Source organism: Erythrolamprus reginae, chromosome 6 (genome assembly GCF_031021105.1).
Source record: "Erythrolamprus reginae isolate rEryReg1 chromosome 6, rEryReg1.hap1, whole genome shotgun sequence".
NCBI lineage: Eukaryota > Metazoa > Chordata > Lepidosauria > Squamata > Dipsadidae > Erythrolamprus > Erythrolamprus reginae.
In genome coordinates, this window is record NC_091955.1 from 58,041,438 (window position 1) to 58,062,371 (window position 20,934).

Consider the following 20,934-nt stretch of genomic DNA (forward strand, 5'->3'; position numbering starts at 1 on the left):
AAAAAGGCAGGTTGGGCAAAAAACGGAGAGGTGCGACGGCTGCAGCCGCTCCATCTTCCGGCACCTGCAGAACCCAAAGAGACCTCCGCTCACCTTCACCAGCGGAGTTTTCTCGGGCGACGTGTGGCCCCAAGCAAGCTACTAGCCGAGGCCCTTGCGCTCGTATCCGAACAGACCGGACTTCCCGCGAGGAGACGGTTGAAGCCCGGCTGCTGGGCACGAGGCGAGCATTCCCACGGAACTCTGGCTTCGGGGTTGCGGCCGTTCCTCAGGCAGCCCGCCAGCTTTCGGGCCTGCAGCGAAGTCTTTTGGCGCACAGGAAGGTGGGCAGTCTTCGTCCGGGGGACCTTGGCCTTGCTTCGGTCATAGAATGGGAGGGCATAGCCGGGGTCTCCAAGTTTGGCCACTTTAAGCCTGGAGGACTTCAACTCCCAGAATTCCCCAGCCACCAAAGCTGGCTGGGGAATTCTGGGAGTTGAAGTCTTCCAGGCTTAAAGTAGCCAAGGTTGGAGAACCCTGGCAGTAGGATCACTCCCTCACTTCCACACACTCTCCCCACTCCCATCCCTGACTTCTACTTGGTTCTTGCGGGCCAGGCGCCTTTGAATCGGGCTCCCTAGCGGTCCGCACTGCGTTCCATAAAATCTCGGCAATTCCCGCCCAATTTTGACTGGCGATTGAAACACGGCGGAATTCCTCAGTTCTTGCGACTTCGCCCCGATTCTTACCGCGTCTGAACTAGGAAAAATGCTCGTGGCTTCGCGTTCAATAAGTCCTTCAATTTTTTTTAAAATATGGAAAGTGTGAAGAAAAAAAATAAAACATTTAATTTTTTTTTAAAAAGTCCTTCCATTTTTTAAATATGGAGACTGGAGAAAAAAATAAAACATTTTATTTTTTAAAAAGTCCTTCAATTGTTTTAAAAATATGGAAACTGTGAGACAAACATTAAAACATTTTATTTTTTAAAAAAAGTCCTTCATTTTTTTTAAAAAATGGAAACTGAAGAAAAAATACAATATTTCATTTTTTTAAAGTGTTTCAATTTTTTAAGTGCAAGAACCTTGCCAGGAAAAAAATCCCCCTGTAACTGATATTTGTGTATGCCTTTATGATTAATCGCAGAGTCTGAGATTCCTTTCTTCCTGTGGGGTACTTTAACATATGATAGCTAAACTTAGCTATACAGTAGTGCATTATAGATAGAAAGAATAAAATTCTTTATTAGCTAAGTGATTGGACACACAAGGAATTTGTCTTTGGCACATGTGCTCTCAGTGTCCATAAAAAAAAGAAGATACAGTACATTTGTCAAGAATCATGAGGTACAACACTTAATGATTGTCATAGGGGTCAAATAGAGTAGAAAGTGCATAGACTGACAGTTTCTTTCTATTATCTTGTCACCTTATTATTATTTATTATTATTATTATTATTATTATTATTATTATTATTTATTAGATTTGTATGCCGCCCCTCTCCACAGACCCGGGGTGGCTCACAACAATGATAAAAACAATATATAATGACAAATCTAATAACTAGAATCTAAAATAACAATTTTTAATACATTTAAAAAATCTAAAAAGCAAGGAACCCCAATATAAAAAAACCAGTCATATCATGCACAAAAAACTACATTGGCAGGGGGAGATGTCTCAGTTCCCCCACGCTTGACGACAGAGGTAGGTTTTAAGGAGTTTATGAAAGGCAAGGAGAGTAGGGGAAATTCTAATCTCTATAACTGATTCCAGAGGGTCAGAGCCGCCACAGAGAAGGCTCTTTCCCTGGGTCCCGCCAGATGACATTGTTTAGTTGACGGGACCCGGAGAAGACCAACTCTGTGGGACCTAACCGGCCGCTGGGATTCGTGCGGCAGAAGGCGGTCTCACAGATATCCTGGTCCAGTGCCACGAAGGGCTTTATAGGTAATGACCAACACTTTGAATTGTGACCGGAAACTGATCGGCAACCAATGCAGACTGCGGAGTGTTAGAGTAACATGGGCATATTTGGGAAAGCCCATGATTGCTCTCGCAGCTGCATTCTGCATGATCTGAAGTTTCCGAACACTCTTCAAAGGTAGCCCCATGTAGAGAGCGTTACAGTAGTCGAGCCTCGAGGTAATGAGGGCATGAGTGACTGTGAGCAGTGACTCCCGGTCCAAATAAGGCCGCAACTGGTGCACCAGGCGAACCTGGGCAAACGCCCCCTCGCCACAGCTGAAAGATGTTTCTCTAATGTGAGCTGTGGATTGAGGAGGACGCCCAAGTTGCAGACCCTCTCTGAGGGGGTCAATAATTCCTCCCCCCAGGGTTATGGACGGACAAATGGAATTGTCCTTGGGAGGCAAAACCCACAGCCACTCTGTCTTATCAGGGTTGAGTTTGAGTCTGTTGACACCCATCCAGGCCGCAACAGCCTCCAGACACCGGCACATCACTTCACTGCTTTGTTGACTGGACATCTTGCCCAAGCTTTTATTAGTATATCATTATTTTTAATCTAAGATAAGATTATCTTGAATGTATAACTTTTATCAGTGCTGCCTTCCCACTCTTTACTATTCTCATCACCTGGATTTTTTTAAAAAATAGTACTTCTAGTTTCCCCTGTCAGCCTGTACCAATAAATGACTTTAAGAATTACAGACAGTTCACTCGGGAAAAGGTAAAGAAAGGAGGAGAGGAAGGAGAAAGGTAAGATGAGATAGAAGGTGGATAGGTTGGAGAAGGAAGAGGGAGAGAAAGTAAAAGAAAGTAGAAGGGTGAGGAGAAGCTGAAGGGAAAGGAAGGTTGAGTGAACAGAAAATAGAAGTCCAGGCTGGCAGATATTGATAATTTATTTATTTATTTATTTTGTCCAATACACAATACATATTGAAGAGGATAGACATGAAGTATTATATACAGAGAAAAGATATAAAAGTAGAGGAGAAGATGTATGAAAGGAAGAAAAGATATATGATATATGAGATAAGGAGAGACAATTAGACAGGGGACGAAAGGCACACTAGTGCACTTATGCACGCCCCTTACTGACCTCTTAGGAACCTGGGGAGGTCAATCGTGGATAGTCTAAGGGAGAAATGTTGGGGGTTAGGGGTTGACACTACTGAGTCCGGTAATGAGTTCCACGCTTCGACAATTCGATTGCTAAAGTCATATTTTTTACATCAAGCTTGGAGCGATTAATATTAAGTTTGAATTTGTTGCGTGCTCTTGTGTTGTTGCGGTTGAAGCTGAAGTAGTCATTGACAGGCAAGACGTTGCAGCATATGATTTTGTGGGCAATACTTAGATCGTGTTTTAGGCGTCGTAGTTCTAAGCTTTCTAGACCTAGGATAATATTGGGATTGAAGTTAAAGCAAGATAGTTTTGGTGTTTTTTTCCCTTTTATTATTATCTTTGGTTTATATGGATGTAATTATTTGGTGTATGATGGAGAAAAATAAAAAATAAAACTTTTTAAAAAAGAAATTGCATAACTTTTCTTTCTGTTGCTTTGATGGGTTTGTGCTCAGAACAGGAAGAGGAAATATGATTATGGTTAAGAATTCCACAAAACTTGGGCTTCCAGTTTAAAACTGCTACCTTTTATCAAATACTTGTTCCCATGAATGCACGCCACCCCAAAATTGAAACTTAGTTCATCGGAGCCTAAAGAGGGACCAGAAAGTACTTCAGTTCTGTTGAATTCTATGGCAGTTGCTTCCATTGATGCATAAGATTGAGCTAATACTCAAGCTCATAGTTTTGAGCATGCCTTCTAGAGAACAAGGGAGAGATTGATAGTTGAAGTTAAATCAAGTTGGAAATGGAGTTGGAAATCATGGGTATTGCTTTGAGAAAACAATAAAGACTGGCCATTCTACCCATACTGATTATAGTGCAAGCTTTGTGGTCTGAAGTTTATGCCACCCTTTCCTAAATTATTGCTGTTAATCTTAAGGCAAACTTTTAAAGCTTTCTGCTAAGAGTTTATCCTCTGATATTTTTGAATTATAAGCAAGCACTTAAAATAAAACCCCTCAAGTAAAATTCAATCACAAGAGAGTAATTGTGATTTGGGTGCTTTGTGTGGATTGCCATCCAAGCTAACACCTAGATTTATCACAGTCCCTTATATTTATGGGGAAAGTGTGTGTGTGTCTGTGTGTGTTCATTTCTTTATTAAACTTATTTTCCAAAAGTTGTCCCAGGTGACACCAAAGAGATACCATTTGCCATCTCCAAACCTCTTAACAGATGGGGATTCACAGGTTTCCTTCTTGGTTAAGAAGGCCCTTCTGAGTGAAGTTTTTATATTGCCAGAGGAAGAAGCAACTATGTTGACCATACAAGTTAATGTCTGCCCACCTGCGTGCTGTCCTAACCTTGAAAAGGCAGGTGGGCACAGCGGAGAGGTGTGATGGCTGCAGCCGCTCCATCTTCCAGCACCTGCAGAGCTATTTCAAAACCTCTCAACAGATGGGAATTCACAGGCTCCCTCCTTGGTTAAGAAGGCACCTCTTGTATCTAGAAAAGTTATTTTACCTCTATGCCTGAGTGGGTTGGCTTCTCTGTGGCTGGTTTATATGGTTGGGGTATTTGTTTTATTTTTCATGGCTTCCTCGATGGTGCAGTGGTTAGAGTGCAGTCCTGCAAGCTACTTCTGCTGATCATGGGCTGTCAGCAGTTTGGCAGGTCAAATCTCAGCAGGCTCAAGGTTGACTCAGCCTTCCATCCTTCCAAGGTCAGTAAAATGAGGACCCAGATTGTTGGGGGCAATATGCTTACTCTCTGTAAACCGCTTAGGGAGGGCTGTGAAGCACTGTGAAGCTGTATATAAGCCTATGCTATTGCTAATGCTCCCCCCCTCAAACAATTAATCATGGCCCCTAAATCACAGTCCTTAGTGGCACTAAACCGATCTTGACTTGCTTTGTGTCTGTTTATCAAATTTTCAGGCAGCCCACCTTCAAAACGATTCTAGGTAACTTCACAAAATTTTAAAAACCACCAAGACATCCCAAGTCAAATCCTCCCACATTATCTCAAGCCAAATGTTTCATCACCTACCCTTAATCAGAGGTTGACAAGAGTCAGGTTTGAGGCAGGCAGGGTAGAGGATGTGGGAGAGAAATGCTATCTATCTATCTATCTATCTATCTATCTATCTATCTATCTATCTATCTATCTATCTATCTATCATCTATCTCATCTGTCTGTCTGTCTGTCTGTCTGTCTGTCTATCTATCATCTATCTCATCTATCTATCTATTATCTATCTATCTATCTATCTATCAATCATTTATCTCATCTATCTATCTATTATCTATCTATCTATCTATCTATCTATCTATCATCTATCTCATCTATCTATTATCTATCTATTTATCTATTATCTATCTATCTATCTATCTATCTATCTATCTATCTATCTATGTATCTCATCTACCTACCTACCTACCTACCTACCTACCTACCTACCTACCCATTCATTCATTCATTCATTCATTCATTCATTCATTCATTCATTCATTCATTCATTCATTCATTGGACTTATATGCCGCCCCACTCCCTAAGGATTCTGGTTGTCTTACATTGTTTGCCAAACACATATAAAATACAACGCAAAACCTCCTGAAAACAGCGCAATAATTTAATTTAAAACATATTATTAACAATTAAAACTACTAAAAACCCATGTATGTCTTTCCTGGTGGGATCCCGATGGCAAGCCATCTGATCAACGACCCTATTCCAGAGGGCAGCTCCCCCCCCCCCTCCCCAACCGTCCCAAATTTCTGGAACCGGACCAAGCGGACTGATAGCACTGGCTCGGGGGATGAACCAAGGGCGACGAAGGGCTACGTGTGAAGCCGGGCTGCGCCTCGTGGGGCTGAAAGCCAGCAAATAAATCCGGCCCTTCGCGAGAGGTCCCACCTCTGACCAAGCAAACTTTGCTCCCTGCGGCCGCCGATCGGCTCCTTTCCTTGGCTCTGCGGCGGACGAGGCGATGGCCGGCGGCGAATACAAACTGCTGCTCGAAGGAGCCCAGCAAGTGATGCTCGTCTGCAGCCAAGGCGAGCAGTATCTCTTGGAGGCCGGTATGCAGCAGCTGGCCCTGCGGGAAAACGCCAGCGTGGTGGTCGGCAAGTAAGTGCACCTTCGGAGGGGCGACGCGTGGCAGTCTCTGGGCAGAGAAGCATTTCCGTGGCCCGCTCCCCGGATCCTTCAGACGAACGACAGTAACTGTTGCCTGAAGCATGAAATCCCCCTGGAGTCTCCCTTCCCCTCCACTCGCAATAAGTCCAGCTCTTAAGAACGTTTAGTTATTGGTGTACTTCATTAACTCGCTTGGAGCTAAAGTTTAAAATAGAATAAATAAAATAAATTCATTCCAGAAGAGAGAACGTGTAGCTCAGGATTGAACTGTTGAGTCCTTGAGGCTCTCTGAGGTTGGTCATTTGCTTACAGAGTCGTTCATGAGTTGGGTGGCAGATTTATCTATCTATCTATCTATCTATCTATCTATCTATCTATCTATCTATCTATCTATCCATCTTTTTATTTTATTTTATTTTATTTTATTATTTATTTTGTCCAATACACAATGAAGATAATAGAGGACACCTTCGAGGAAACAGAATTAGAGAAAGAATAGAAGAGAGAGTATAGGATAAAATAATCAATGAGAGAATAGAAGAAAGATATAGGGATAGAAGAGAAGATATATGGGATATAGGAGAGACAATAGGACAGGGGTCGGAAGGCACTCTAGTGCATTTATGCACACCCCTTATAAGTCCAAATCCATCCATTCATCCGTCCATCCATCCATCCATCCATCCATCCATCCATCCATCCATCCGTACATATATATATGCGCTGCCTAAAAAAATAAAGGGAACACTTAAACAACACAAGATAACTCCAAGTAAATCAAATTTCTGTGAAATCAAACTATCCACTTAAGAAGCAACACTGATTTACAATCAATTTCACATGCTGTTGGGCACATTCAACTTTGTACCGAACAAATTATTCAATGCGAATATTTCATTCATTCAGCTCTAGGATGTGTTATTTGAGTGCTCCCTTTAGTTTTTTTGAGCAGTATACATACGTTTCATCAACATGTCTTCAAGCAAACGACCAAGCTCAAAAGACCCAGAGCTCCCTTATGCACGAATGCTATGGCTTGCATTAACCATGGAGGTTTGCCAAAATAGAATAGAATAGAATAGAATTCTTTATTGGCCAAGTGTGATTGGACACACAAGGAATTTGTCTTGGCGCATATGCTCTCAGTGTACATAAAAGAAAATATCTATTTGTTAAGAATCATGTGGTACAACACTTAATGATTGCTAGTGTGTTTTCATGGAGTGAGTGGTAATGAATGTTTTAATAATATTAGAACGTTTATCTTTTAAAATTATATTAATTGGATCTAGATGTATTGTTATGTTTTCTTTGATAATATTGTGAGCCGCCCTGACTCCTCAGAAAGGGGTGGCATACAAACAGAACAAACAAACAAACAAACAAACAAACAAACAAATAAATTGTCATAGGGGTCAAATAAGCAATGAAGAAGCAATCAATATTAATAAAAATCTTAGGATACAAGCAACAAATTAGAGTCATACAATCCTAAGTGGGAGGAAAAGAGTGATAGGAATGATGGGAAAAAAATAGTAGAAATAGAAGTGCAGACTTAGTAAAAAGTTTGACAGTATGTTTTATAAAGTATGTTTTATAATGCCCAACCAGCTTGCTCATGCATAACCAAGAAACCTATATAACATTGCCTGCCTATGCAGTCCTACTTTTCTGCTAGAAATGAATTTATGAGTCAATGAAAATGTTACCACACATGGAGGATTCATTAAAATTAATGAAACATATTTGAATCATTTACACCATTGATGTTGGTAGCTTACTCTCTCCTATTGTGAGAACATATTAATCCTGTTGAAATACATTGATTGACATGCGAGGCTACCAGCAAAGATTTTGAGTATCTCTTATTTTTTCTGGGGGAAAAAAGTATTTTTGGGAAAACAAAAGAGAGATGACAGGAGGGATACAGAAGAGTGAGTAGGAGAACATTTTTGGATTTTTTTGCAAAAATGAGAAAAAGTAGTCTCTGCAGATAAAACTTGTCTATAAGGAAGCCCCAATCTAGGGCCCAGTTTACTCTTCTTTTCATTATGGTAGATTACAAACGAGTACTTAAATCACTTGATGAAAGAGGAGGTCCTTAGCACTTTTCTTAAAAAGAAAGTTATTAGGAAGAAACAGATCATTTTTATCTAATCACAAATTGTGGTTTGTTTTCAGAAATGGATGTATAAAAGCAGTTGGTGATGCAAGGACCATTCGTGAGCAATTCTCTGGAGCAACTTTTGACAAAATAATTGATTGTTCTGGAAAGTGCATTTTACCAGGTTGGTATGGATTTAAAGATTTATTGCACCAAGCAGAAATTTATGTATTTTTAGAGGGCGAGCCATGCCTCTATTTTACTCCTTTCTTTTCCCTTGAAATGAAAAGGACTGGGTAAAGAACACAGAACATTCTGAAAGAAAGATGGCCGTGTCAAATTGGATGTATCTGTTGGGCCTGTCAGGACTTTTAATCTATAATATGTAAGATCACAACCAGAAACTTCAGCTAGTGCAGAATGTGGCAGCAGGTGTCAGGGCCAAGCCGAAAATGACATAGAAGAATCCAACCAAAGTCCAGTTTTTAATTTGCTTATGTGATATAGACAGAATCTTGCCAGACTGAACATATACTATTCTAACCCTAATGGAACTATCCTGGGTGAGTTTATGGAGTGGTTATCCTAAACATCTTCCTCTGTGTCCAGTCTAGCTCCAGGCCTCTTGTTTTGCCCCACTTCTTGGGATGTATTCGCCCCCTTCCAAGGAAACTGCCTTTTAACTGTAGTCCATCACACCATCTCCCCTTTTATAGACACAACCCATCACATGTTAGTGCTGTTGGTTTTTAGGACATGATACTACTGTAGTGGTTTCTAATCTGTTTCCAGGTGCAATTCAAGCATTCATGTCTTGAAACTAGGCTACTCTTCTCAATTTTTTACATTCTATTATTAATCCTGTTAGAATTGCAGCCTTCTCTACCTGTTGTTCCCCAGAGATCTTCAGAGACTGCATTTCTCACAATCCCCCAGCCAGCACCACAATTACAAAACTGCTTGGAAGTTCTCAGGCCAGGCATTTATTGAGCTAGGGTGGCGCAGCAGGTAGAGTGCTGTACTGGAGGCCACTGAAGCTGACTGTAGATCTGTAGGTCAGCGGTTCAAATCTCATCATTGGCTCAAGGTTGACTCAGCCTTCCATCCTTCTGAGGTGGGTAAAATGGGGACCCAGATTGTGGGGGCAATAGGCTGGCTCTGTTAAAAAGTGCTATGGCTAACATGTTGTAAGCCGCCCTGAGCCTAAGGAGAAGGGTGGCATAAAAATTGATTGATTGAATGAATGAATGAATGAATGAATGAATGAATGAATGAATAGATAAATAAATTTATTCCTAACTTGACAGAACTGTTGTCAGGATTGTATGCTGCCTTGAGAGCTCCTTTGTGTTCCTGAAGTTTTTCCTAGTCAAAGTATGAGTAGCACAAAACCAACCTTCAACTGTCTAATATGTGTATTTTAGGCAGCATCAAGAAGCTTCAGAACTGAAATTCTAGCAAAGCCTGAAAAAGAATACATTAAAAAAAGCCCTGAAGAATAGAATGGAATGGAATGGGATGGAATGGAATAGAATAGAATAGAATAGAATGGAATTCTGTTTTGGCCAAATGTGATTGGACACACAAGGAATTTGTCTATGGTTTAATATTTCCAATATCTATGGTTAGCTGGATGTATATTTACAAGGATTATGCCACAATGAATTTTTAAACAAACAAACAACCCACTCCAGGCAGGACATAATGGATCCACTGTCCTGAATCCCAGCAGCTGGAATTCAGAAAAAAGTGAAATACAATATTTGCGTCAGTCACTATCTCTCAGACCAATCTACCTCAAAGTATTGTTGTGAAGATAAAAGTGGAGTGGGAAACACTATATTTACATCACCATTAGCTCCTGTAGAAAGATAGGATTTAAATCTAGAAGGTAAATGAATGAATAAATCAAATTACAATTACACTTTTCGTTAGACTCTGTAGAAATTGTATGAATATATTCTCAAAGACAAGGGATGATTAATCTTTCTAGTCACTTTGCTACAAAATTACATGCAAACAACAGTTTCTCTCCTCTCTGTTTCAAGTTCTCAGTTTCTAAACATACAATGTAAGGCCATTGCTAACAGCATGATTCATGATTAAAGTTTGGCAATTCTCTCTTCTGTACTAATGGATAATTTTGAAAACTCCAGAATTCATATTTATTTTATATTTACTTTATTTTTAATTAGGTCTAGTAGATGCACACACACATCCTGTATGGGCTGGTGACAGGGTGCATGAATTTGCAATGAAAGTAAGTTACAACATTTAGAATAGATTTGGGTTTCTTTCTATTATAACTGTATGTGCCTGAAGTGCTTTTCTGTTTGTTTTGGAAATGGAGAAATACAGTATTGTAATCTTGGGTGCAGTCATTGAAATGGGACTATAGATGACTCCATAGCCCCTGAGATACTGGCAACAACAGAATAACAATGAATGACTTCACTTATGTCCTTTATAAGTTTGATAAAAATGTGGTTCTTGAATTTTCTCTGAAAGTTAATTGTTGTAAGTTCATCAAATAATTTTTTCTAATGTTGCATTTTAAAAAGCTGTTTTAACCCACAAATGAAAATAGTTAAAGTTTAAAGATGTTACGCAATAGATAATTTTGCTACCAAAAGGAGTTTGTTTTTAAGAGAAGTTTTGGATTGCACGAATAGATATAATAAGCCAAACTTTGCATGGCATTTTTGTCTTGAAATTAGTTAACCCCCCCCCCCCCAAAGTACTATATTTTTACACATCTGCCAGAGATAAGATCATTAATTTTTTTTTTAAAAAAACTTTCATCTGGAAAGGTATATAATTTTTTTAAATTGACAGGTTCTGATATATCTGTATAAATCTATAGTTGGATTTTCTGAATTAAGAGGACAGTATGCCAAATACTTTTGCAGATCCTGTAAGTTTTTTCTTACTCTGTTTGGCTGCAGAGCTGGGGTTCAACAATGTAAATGTCATATTATCTACAAGGATGCTTAATAAATATAATTTATCTCCAGATTTAATTCCTTCACTTTGATTGTTAGCGCACAGTGCAATTGCTAGGGCTTCTAAAACCAAATTAAATGAAAGAACTGATTTGGCATCCTTGTTTATTACCTTGCAAAATTACAATGAAGTATGATAATTGCCAAGTCTTATTTGCACAGTTGTAGAAATATAAATCTGATCCATCACATTAGAAAAATAGGACCTGAACTTATATATTTTAAGTCTCTGGAAAATTCAATGCCTTAAAAAAGCCAGTGAACATACAGCTGAGTTCCACAGGAGATAAACAAATATTTGTTATTTTCTAAGATAGAATATGTTTCTTTTGTTGTCTAAACAATATATTTAAGACGATTGCTGATATTTTGTATATAATTTATACAAATTAATCTTAATTAAGAATTAAAATTGGTCTATAGGAGATTATCTCCTGTGGAACTTTTTCCCAATTTAGGAATTAAAGTTATTTTTTAATCTTTCCGGGAGACCTTTCCTGATGCAATACTCTGGACTTTGTCCCAGGCACAAGTTTTATGGATGATTCTGTTTTAAGTTGGCAGGTGCTTCCTATATGGATATTCATCAAGCTGGAGGAGGAATACATTTTACTGTGGAGCAGACTCAGAAAGCCAGAGAAGATGAACTCCTTAAAAGTTTCAAAATCCGTCTGTTACGGATGGTCCGAGCAGGCACCACTTTGGTTGAATGCAAAAGTGGATATGGTTTAAATCTGGAAACAGAAATTAAAATGCTCAGAGTCATTGAGCGGGCTAAAAAGGAATTGGACATTGGTATTTCTTCCACCTACTGTGGAGCCCATGCAGTTCCTAAGTAATTATGTGTTGTTTTGTCTATAAAATCACTTAGAGTTAGATGACTTTTCAGAATTCTCCACTAAATTTTGAAGCAAACATATAGCGTGGTTGAATGATCTTGACTTTTCAGGTGAAGGAGAAATTATCTGACAATTTCTAAAGTCAGAATTCGAGCCATGGTGGCACAGTGGTTAGAATGCAGCATTGCAGGCTAACTCTGCCAACTGCCAGCAGTTCGTTTCTGACTGGCTCAAGGTTGACTCAGCCTTTCTTGCTTCCAAGGTTGGTAAAATGAGGGCCCAGATTGTTGAGGGAAATATGCTGACTCTGCAAAACGTTTAGAGAAGGCTGTAAAGCACTGTGAAGCAGTATATAAGTCTAAGTATATAAGTCTATCCTCCTCGCCGCCTCAGAATCCGTCTTTTTTTTTAAGCCTTAAAGTTTTGGATTTTTTTGATTTCCCTCACCTCACCTTCTTCTTTCGGTAATGACGGTCCTCCTCTTCCTCCTCCTCCTCCCACCCAAATTCCGAGCTTTTATTTCTTTCCTAATGGGTTTGAACGCATTATTTGCTTTTACATTGATTCCTATGGGAAATATTGCTTCTACTTACAAACTTTTCTACTTAAGAACCTGGTCACGGAACAAATTAATTTCTTAAGTAGAGGTAATGGGCGGGACCCAGGGGAAGAGCCTTCTCTGTGGCGGCCCCGACCCTCTGGAACCAGCTCCCCCCGGAGATCAGGACTGCCCTCACCCTCCTTGCCTTTCGTAAACTTCTTAAAACCCACCTCTGCCGTCAGGCATGGGGGAACTGAGACATCTCCCCTTGCCTATATAGTTTTATGTATGGAATGTTTGTGTGTATGTTTTTATATAAGGGTTTTTTTAGGTTTTTAAATGTAAAATTGTTATTTTAGACTTAATATTAGATTTGCCATTGTATACTGTTTTATCACTACTGTGAGCTGCCCCGAGTCTGTGGAGAGGGGCGGCATACAAATCTAATTAATAATAATAATAATAATAATAATAATAATAATAATAATTACTATTGCTCTTGCTACCACATGTGAAAGTACAATCACTCCTGAAAAAGCACAACAAAAGGAAAAGTTTTTATAATTATTTTCTGCATGAAATAATGGAAAATGGGAAGCCAGGGAGTTGCAAACTGAGGGAGAGATGATTGTACAATGGAAGACAGGACATTAATAATATCCTCTCACCACTCTATGATTAAACACTTCTAACTTCATCTATTGATTTTTAGTCATAAAAGAATGAGAAGCATACACTTCTCAATTCAGCTGAATTTTGCAGATTTGTTTTATTTTCTCTTTAACAGAGGGAAAAATGCTACAGAAGCCACTGATATCATTATCAACACCCATATTCCTAAACTCAAGGAACTTGATCTTAATGGTGAAATGCATGTTGACAATATAGACGTCTTCTGTGAGAAGGGTGTCTTTGATCTGAGTTCTACCAAAAGAATTCTTCAGGCTGGAAAAGCTATAGGGTTACAAATAAACTTCCATGGGGATGAGCTGCATCCAATGAAAAGTGCTGAGGTAGGCCTTTGCTAAAACGCCTTTGCTTTTGATTCTGTTCTGAGATAAGAGCAAAGACAAATATATCATGCTAACATGCAGTACAACATTTTGGCAATAAGTAACAGAGAAATGTAGCAGCAGCATATAAGGTTTAATCTTTTAGAAATCTGAACCTCCTAATCTGCTGCACACTTTTCAAACATTGGTTTTGTTTATCTTTTCCTTATGATGTAAAATTAAAGGATAACTCTCCTTTTTATCTTTTTTGTTGTATTAAAAATATACAGTTTAATAGTTACTGTGTCGTACTTTGATTGTTCCAAAAATTATCATTACTATTGTCTGATAATTTATATAATACAGTATATTCCAATATAAACTTCAGCTAAAGAGTATTTAAAAGGTACTGGTAATATCCCAAATATACTTCATCTATTTAATGAACTAAAGCAAACAATAAAGTTATGGATTATAATTTAATGTCATCTCTTTCTTCTGGTAGTTATTCATGTTTTACTTAGTAAAAAAATAACTCTCTCAAGCAAACATTGACACATTAAAAAGAGAAGCACATTTCATAGTGATCCCTAAAGGCATTTGAAATCTTATGCATTAATTTTGATCATAATATACCAGGTGCAATTGCCCATATTTAGATATCATTATAAACCACAGTTTTAAATACTTTGACTGCATACTTCTTTCTCCTTTTCCTTATTTTCATCTGAACAAGAGAAATCTAGATATGTTTTTTATTTATTTATTTATTTTGTCCAATACACGATGAGGGTTTTAGTGGGTATATATATATACACACACATAGTAAAATACATGATGAAGGTTATAGAGGAGATACTCATAGTAAAATATATCTAAGAAAGAATAGAAAGGAAGATATAAGAATAAAACATATCAATGAAAGAATAGAAGAAGAGATATAGGAATAGAAGAAAGGTATAGGAGATATAGGAGAGCAATAGGACAGGGGATGGAAGGCACTCTAGTGCTTCCTTACTGACCTCTTAGGAATCTGGATAGGTCAACCGTGTTGATAGCTTAACCGTAAAGTGTTTGGGGTTTGGGGATGACACTATGGAGTCCGGTAATGAGTTCCATGCTTCGACAACTGGGTTACTGAAGTCATATTTTTTACAGTCAAGTTTGGAGCGGTTAATATTAAGTTTAAATCTGTTGTGTGCTCTTGCGTTGTTGTGGTTGAAGCTGAAGTAGTCGCCGACAGGCAGGACGTTGCAGCATATGATCTTGTGGGCAATACTTACATCTTGTTTAAGGCGTCTTAGTTCTAAGCTTTCTAGGCCCAGGATTGAAAGTCTAGTCTTGTAGGGTTTTTTTATGCTTCCTCCATTAGATAATAAACCATCATATGAGAAATCCTTTCTCAGCCCCTTCTGTTTTTTCAGGAAAAATAGGAGGGGTTAGATTTCAGGAGCTGGACTCATTATATTGCATTAAGCAGGTTTTTCCAATTATTTTCAGGCAAGGGTCACACTTATTATATGAAGGAAGCCACATTTCATAAAGTAGTAGCCCAAGGATAAATTAACAAAATATTTTTAACTGGGAAGATAATTAATTTAATAAATTTCTAAATTTTTATTACTTCCCCCTTTCACTTAAAAATAAACTATAATGTGCTAACATAATATGCTAAGTTTTGAAAGAGTTTTGGAGTTGCTCTGAAACCTTTGGAATATTATAGACCTTAGTTTCATACTTGTAAAATCATATTTTCATGTGATATGCAAATGTGACTAGAAAATATCTGAAGCAGTGACTGTTTTAGCTTCCATTTTGCAACCTATTGCTGCTTTATATTGTTATTCTTCTTAAAACTGGATCTTATTTGCATATTTTACATTTCATTGATGCTTCTTTGTCACCTTATGTTTGGCATAATAGCTTGGAGCCGAACTGGGTGCACAAGCTATAAGTCACCTAGAAGAAATTAGTGATGAAGGAATTGTTGCCATGGCCCAGGCAAAATGTGCAGCTGTCCTATTGCCAACCACTGCCTACATCCTAAGGTAAATGCAATGCTTTAATTTGGATATTCAGCTTTATTTATTATTATTATTATTATTATTATTATTATTATTATTATTATTTATTGGATTTGTATGCCGCCCCTCTCCGCAGACTCGGAGCGGCTAACAACAGTGATAAAAAACAGCATGTAACAATCCAATACTAAACAACTAAAAAAAAAACTTATTATAAAACCAAACATACATACAAACATACCATGCGTAAATTGTAAGGCCTAGGGGGAAAGAATATCTCAGTTTCCCCATGCCTGACAAACATACCATGCGTAAATTGTAAGGTCTAGGGGGAAAGAATATCTCAGTTCCCCCATGCCTGACGGCAGAGGTGGGTTTTAAGAAGCTTACGAAAGGCAAGGAGGGTGGGGGCAATTCTAATCTCTGGGGGGAGTTGGTTCCAAAGGGCCAAGGCCACCAAAGAGAAGGCTCTTCCCCTGGGGCCCGCCAAACGACATTGTTTAGTTGACGGGACCCGGAGAAGGCCCACTCTGTGGGACCTAACTGGTCGTTGGGATTCGTGCAGCAGAATGCGGTCCCTGAGATAATCTGGTCCGGTGCCATGAAGGGCTTTATAGGTCATAACCAACACTTTGAATTGTGACCGGAAACTGATCAGCAACCAATGCAGACTGCGCAGTGTTGGTGTAACATGGGCATATTTGGGAAAGCCCATGACTGCTCTCGCAGCTGCATTCTGCACGATCTGAAGTTTCCGAACACCTTTCAAAGGTAGCCCCATGTAGAGAGCATTACAGTAGTCAATACTCTCATACCTCTCATGGAACTCAGTGGGCCCCACAACTGAATCAACTTAAAATTATGCTACATACCTTCAGTTTCAAATTAAATATTGACTTTGGAAACTTGAAAGACTACTGAAAACCAAAGCCCAGTTTAGACTATACTTATTTTTTAAATTAATGATTTTAAAAGATTTGTATGGTCACCCATCTAAAAGTACAACTCTAGGGAGCTTACAGTAACAATAAAACTAAACAATAGCATATGAAACAAGGATTATTTTAAAAAAATATCAACAAATTAAATAAGGATGTGTTAGCAGGTCTGTATTATCTAGGTTTTCTACAACATGCTTACTCTTACTCTGGTATTTCATGTGATAGAAAACAGCAATCTTGGAAATGTTTGATATACTGGTCAAGGCTGAAATAGTGGGCTAGTAAAGTCAGCTATTTATCCCATATGGATAAGAATGTCCTACTCACGCAGCCAGGTCACAAAGAGGACTCAAGATTCAGGGGAGTTCCATGCTTAATTATCCATGACCATATAAAGCCTGATGGTCATGTAGAGATGATGGAGGCAAGAATTCCATTGCTTCTATTGAGAGTTTCAACTAAGCTTTTCTGAATTGTTCTTTAGTCATCTGGGAGTCTCTGTGTGTATACTGTTCTTATTTTTGACAGTCTTTATATTTTGAATTGGAATTCACACTCATGTGAGACTTAAATGAGTCTTACTTCCAAACATCCATGCACAGGAGTGAATTATAACTCATCTTTTAATTTTCTAATTCTGTTGTTTCTAATTAAAACTTTGTCAAAGTTAAAAGACATATTCATAATGTAATGTTGCCATCCTGAATCTCTTATCATCCTATTACAGAAAAAAAAATATTTTCTTCCTTTGTAATGTTACAACATTTGAAATTATATACGGTGAATGATCTAATGCAGCGTTGGCAAACCCTTTTTTCCTCGGATGCCGAAAGAGCGTGGGCACACCCATAATTCAATGCCTGGGGTGGGTGAAAACAGCTTCCTCCGCCTCCTGGAGGCCCTCTGGAGGCCGGAAATGGCCTTTTCCCAACTTCTGTTGGGTTCAGTAGGCTCATGTTTTGCCCTCCCCAGGCTCCAAAGGCTTTCCTGGAGCTGGGGGAGGGTAAAAACGCCCTCCCCTATCTCCCTTTGAGACTCTCTGGAAGCCAAAAACACCCTCCCAGAGCCTCTGTGTGAGCCAAAAATCAGCTGTCCAGCACACACATACACGTTGGAATTGAGTTAAGGCAATGGCTCACGTGCCAGCAGATATGGCTTCGCGTACCACCTGTGGCACCCGCACCATAAGTTCGCCATCACTGATCTAATGCATTTAATTTTGTTTTTCCAATACTTTTTTCTTTTTCTTTTAGATTGAAACAGCCTCAAGCTAGAAAAATGTTGAAAGAGGGAGTGATTGTGGCTCTTGGCAGTGATTTTAATCCAAATGCTTACTGTTGTTCTATGGTAATGCTGCCATACTAGTGGTTATTGGAACCATAATGCTTGTTCATTGACTGTTGCCTTACTTCTTATAGTCTCAGAGTATATATATATAGAAATATTGTTTCATGTTTTTATATTTATGACCTGTGAATTTAATTATGAAATGAATGCTGGAGATTTAAATGTTGATAGTACAAAGTAGCAATGTGCATAAAACAGTTTTCCACAAGATTTTCCAGAAAGAAAATGCTTTTGAACACTATAAATCAATGCAGATACACCCGAGTTTCTCAAATTCTTTTATTATTATTATTTATTAGATTTGTATGCCGCCCCTCTACGAAGACTGGGAGTGGATGTAATGTAATGCATGGATCATATAAAGATCATTATTCTCTCTTTTGTAGTTTCTGTATCTTCCAAGATTATTTTGCCAAAGTGTGGTTTCAAACCATTAAGTAATGGCAGTGCAATTTGGGAAATCTGCTCATCCACAAAACATAAACAGTTCCCAAAACCTAAATCTCCCACCCTTCCACCCCTCACTCCCCAAATGATAAGAAATGGTTGAAATTGTAATTCCTGTCCCCTCTGCTGACATTATTACATTATTACATCCTGATCAGATACTGAGCTACCAAGTACTCAGGTATTCAGAACTGAGGTACTGAGCCGCCCTGAGTCCTCAGAGAGGGGCGGCATACAAATTCAATCAATCAACCAACCAACCAACCAACCAACAAACAAACAAACAAACAAACAAACAAACAAACAAACAAACAAAATTGTGTATTCCAGCCCACCCAATGTATGAATCAGAATGCCTAATTCCATAAAATAGCGTTTAAAATGCCTGACATTGCTTATGGTTTGAATCAAGCCATAGTATGAAATTCAAATAAAACTGAGCTTGGAAATTTTCAGAAGTGACTGATGTAATTGTTGATCTATTGAGTAAATTCTGATAGCACTTTTGGTTTTTTTAATTAGCTGATGGTCATGCATTTAGCCTGTGTAAACATGAAGATGTCCATGAAGGAAGCCTTAGCTGCTGCCACCATTAATGCTGCTTATGCTCTTGGGAGATCGCATACCCACGGGTCCATTGAAAAAGGCAAAAAAGGAGATTTCATTATCATTAACTCTCCAAGGTAAGAGGGTAAAGTGTTAATTAATGTTGACATTATTAGAAATTAGTTAGACAGTACTATCTAGGACAGTATTATAAGCAATAATGCTATTACTAATAACAAAAGTTGAAATTTCCTTTTAGTTCATACTGATTTCCTAGCTATTCATACCCTTCTTTAAATAGGAAGGCATTTAATCATACCATCCTGTGCTTGTTTATCTTTTTTTTAATCAAATAGACCAGAGGTCTTCAAACTTGGCAACTTTAAGACTTGTAGATTTAATAATAACAACAACACAACAGAGTTGTAAGGGGCCTTGGAGATGTTCCAGTCCAACCCCTTGCTTAGGCAAGAAACTCTATACTACTTCAGACAGATGGTTATCCAACATCTTCTTAAAAACTTCCAGTGTTGGAGCATTCACAACTTCTGGAGGCAAGCTGTTCTACTGATTAATTGTTCTAACTGTCGGGAAATTTCTTCTTAGTTCTAAGTTACTTCTCTCCATGTTTAATTTCCACCCATTGCTTCTTGTTCTATCCTCAGGTGTTTTGGAGAATATACTTCATCTCCTTGAATTTTCCAGCCAGCTGACTGGAGAATTCTGGGAAGCTGAATTCTATAAGTCTTAAAGTTTCCAAGTTTAGGGGCGCCTGATTTATACTATCTTGTATTCTGTTCTCTATATAAATTGTAATTATCTACTTCTTTCAGGTGGGAGCATTTAATCTATCAGTTTGGCGGCCATCAAGAATTGATTGAATATGTAATTATTAAAGGAAATGTTGTTTACAAAAATGACAGCATTCTTCAATACTAGGTATATTCTATAAGAATAAATACCACAGTAGCAGATCTCCAAATTATACACAGAACAGCAAGATCTCACATTTATGTAAACCCTGAATGTTATGCTCGTTTACCATATACAAGTCCAGGATTAATTGATTTTCATTTCTGTTTTTAATGAAAATAATGGCTTATCTCATTTTTAATGTTCCTTTTTCTCTTCCAATTATAAAACAAATATGCATAGATCTTTAATATGTTCTGTTTCTTTCAATTCTAGTTCATCAATATAGTTTGTAATTAGAGTATGAGTACAATAAATAAGATTCAAATAACTGCACATTTGTTACCTTGTCTTAGTGAAAAAGTTGATTTGTATTTCTTTTGAATAGCTCAACTTTTCATTTAATGGGAGGACACTGAAGAGCAGTTTATAATGTATGATGGGAGGTTTATATGTGGAAATATTTTGCGTTTGGTTTCTTTTTGTGGTAATTCCTAGGAATCCAATTTCATAGCAATTGGGTATTCTGAGATATTATATCAATCGTAACTGGTAATTGAACTCAGGGAGAGCTACAGAAGTTTTCTGTTTGGACTAGAACATTGTCTTGATGTGGCTTCATATTTTCTGATTTGTATCACAATCCCCAGCTTTACTCCTGGTTTCAAAGTTCATTCAGCAGCTCCACATCTAGACAGCTAGTTAGATATGATTTATTCCAGTTCAGAGGGTGACACAATCTAAGCATACATTATGTTGTCTGTGTAGCTAGTCTCCACCGTAATCATCAGGCCAAAATATGGCACTTTATTGTGGATCAGCTTAAGGTGCAGCGATTAACAGATTTCCCAATCATCAATTAACACAACCAACTCTTACATTTCACTGTGTATGCTGAGACTAGGTGAGGAGGCAAGATGGACAGACGGTTAGTCCAGTAGCTTCAGCCACAAGTAGAAATATTGTGCTTTGCTTTAGAAATTCCTTGAGTAATAATCTCTTTCATTACCACCAGAGAATGTGATAAGATAGCACCTGTAGCAGTACCAATGAGCTACAGAAAGTGCTTAAATTCAGATTACTTCCTT

The 20,934-nt window shown here is 38.3% G+C and overlaps 2 protein-coding genes across 2 annotated transcripts in view; one reads left to right on the forward strand and one right to left on the reverse strand.

The window, feature by feature from the left end:
* Positions 1 to 416, reverse strand: part of CCDC38 (coiled-coil domain containing 38) — a 34,219-nt gene extending 33,803 nt beyond the window's left edge. Inside the window, exon 1 of the mRNA XM_070755857.1 lies at positions 94 to 416. The gene's annotated coding sequence lies outside the window, so the exon portion shown is untranslated. The remainder of the gene's footprint in view (positions 1 to 93) is intronic.
* Positions 417 to 5,929: 5,513 nt separating this feature from the next.
* On the forward strand, positions 5,930 to 20,182 carry AMDHD1 (amidohydrolase domain containing 1). The gene is made up of 9 exons (XM_070755883.1): positions 5,930 to 6,142; positions 8,333 to 8,439; positions 10,451 to 10,515; positions 11,815 to 12,092; positions 13,425 to 13,650; positions 15,553 to 15,677; positions 17,848 to 17,941; positions 18,911 to 19,071; positions 19,768 to 20,182. Exons 1-9 carry the CDS (start codon positions 6,003 to 6,005, stop codon positions 19,871 to 19,873), a joined length of 1,302 nt encoding a protein of 433 aa, XP_070611984.1. The 5' UTR covers positions 5,930 to 6,002; the 3' UTR covers positions 19,874 to 20,182.
* Positions 20,183 to 20,934: the final 752 nt, after the last annotated feature.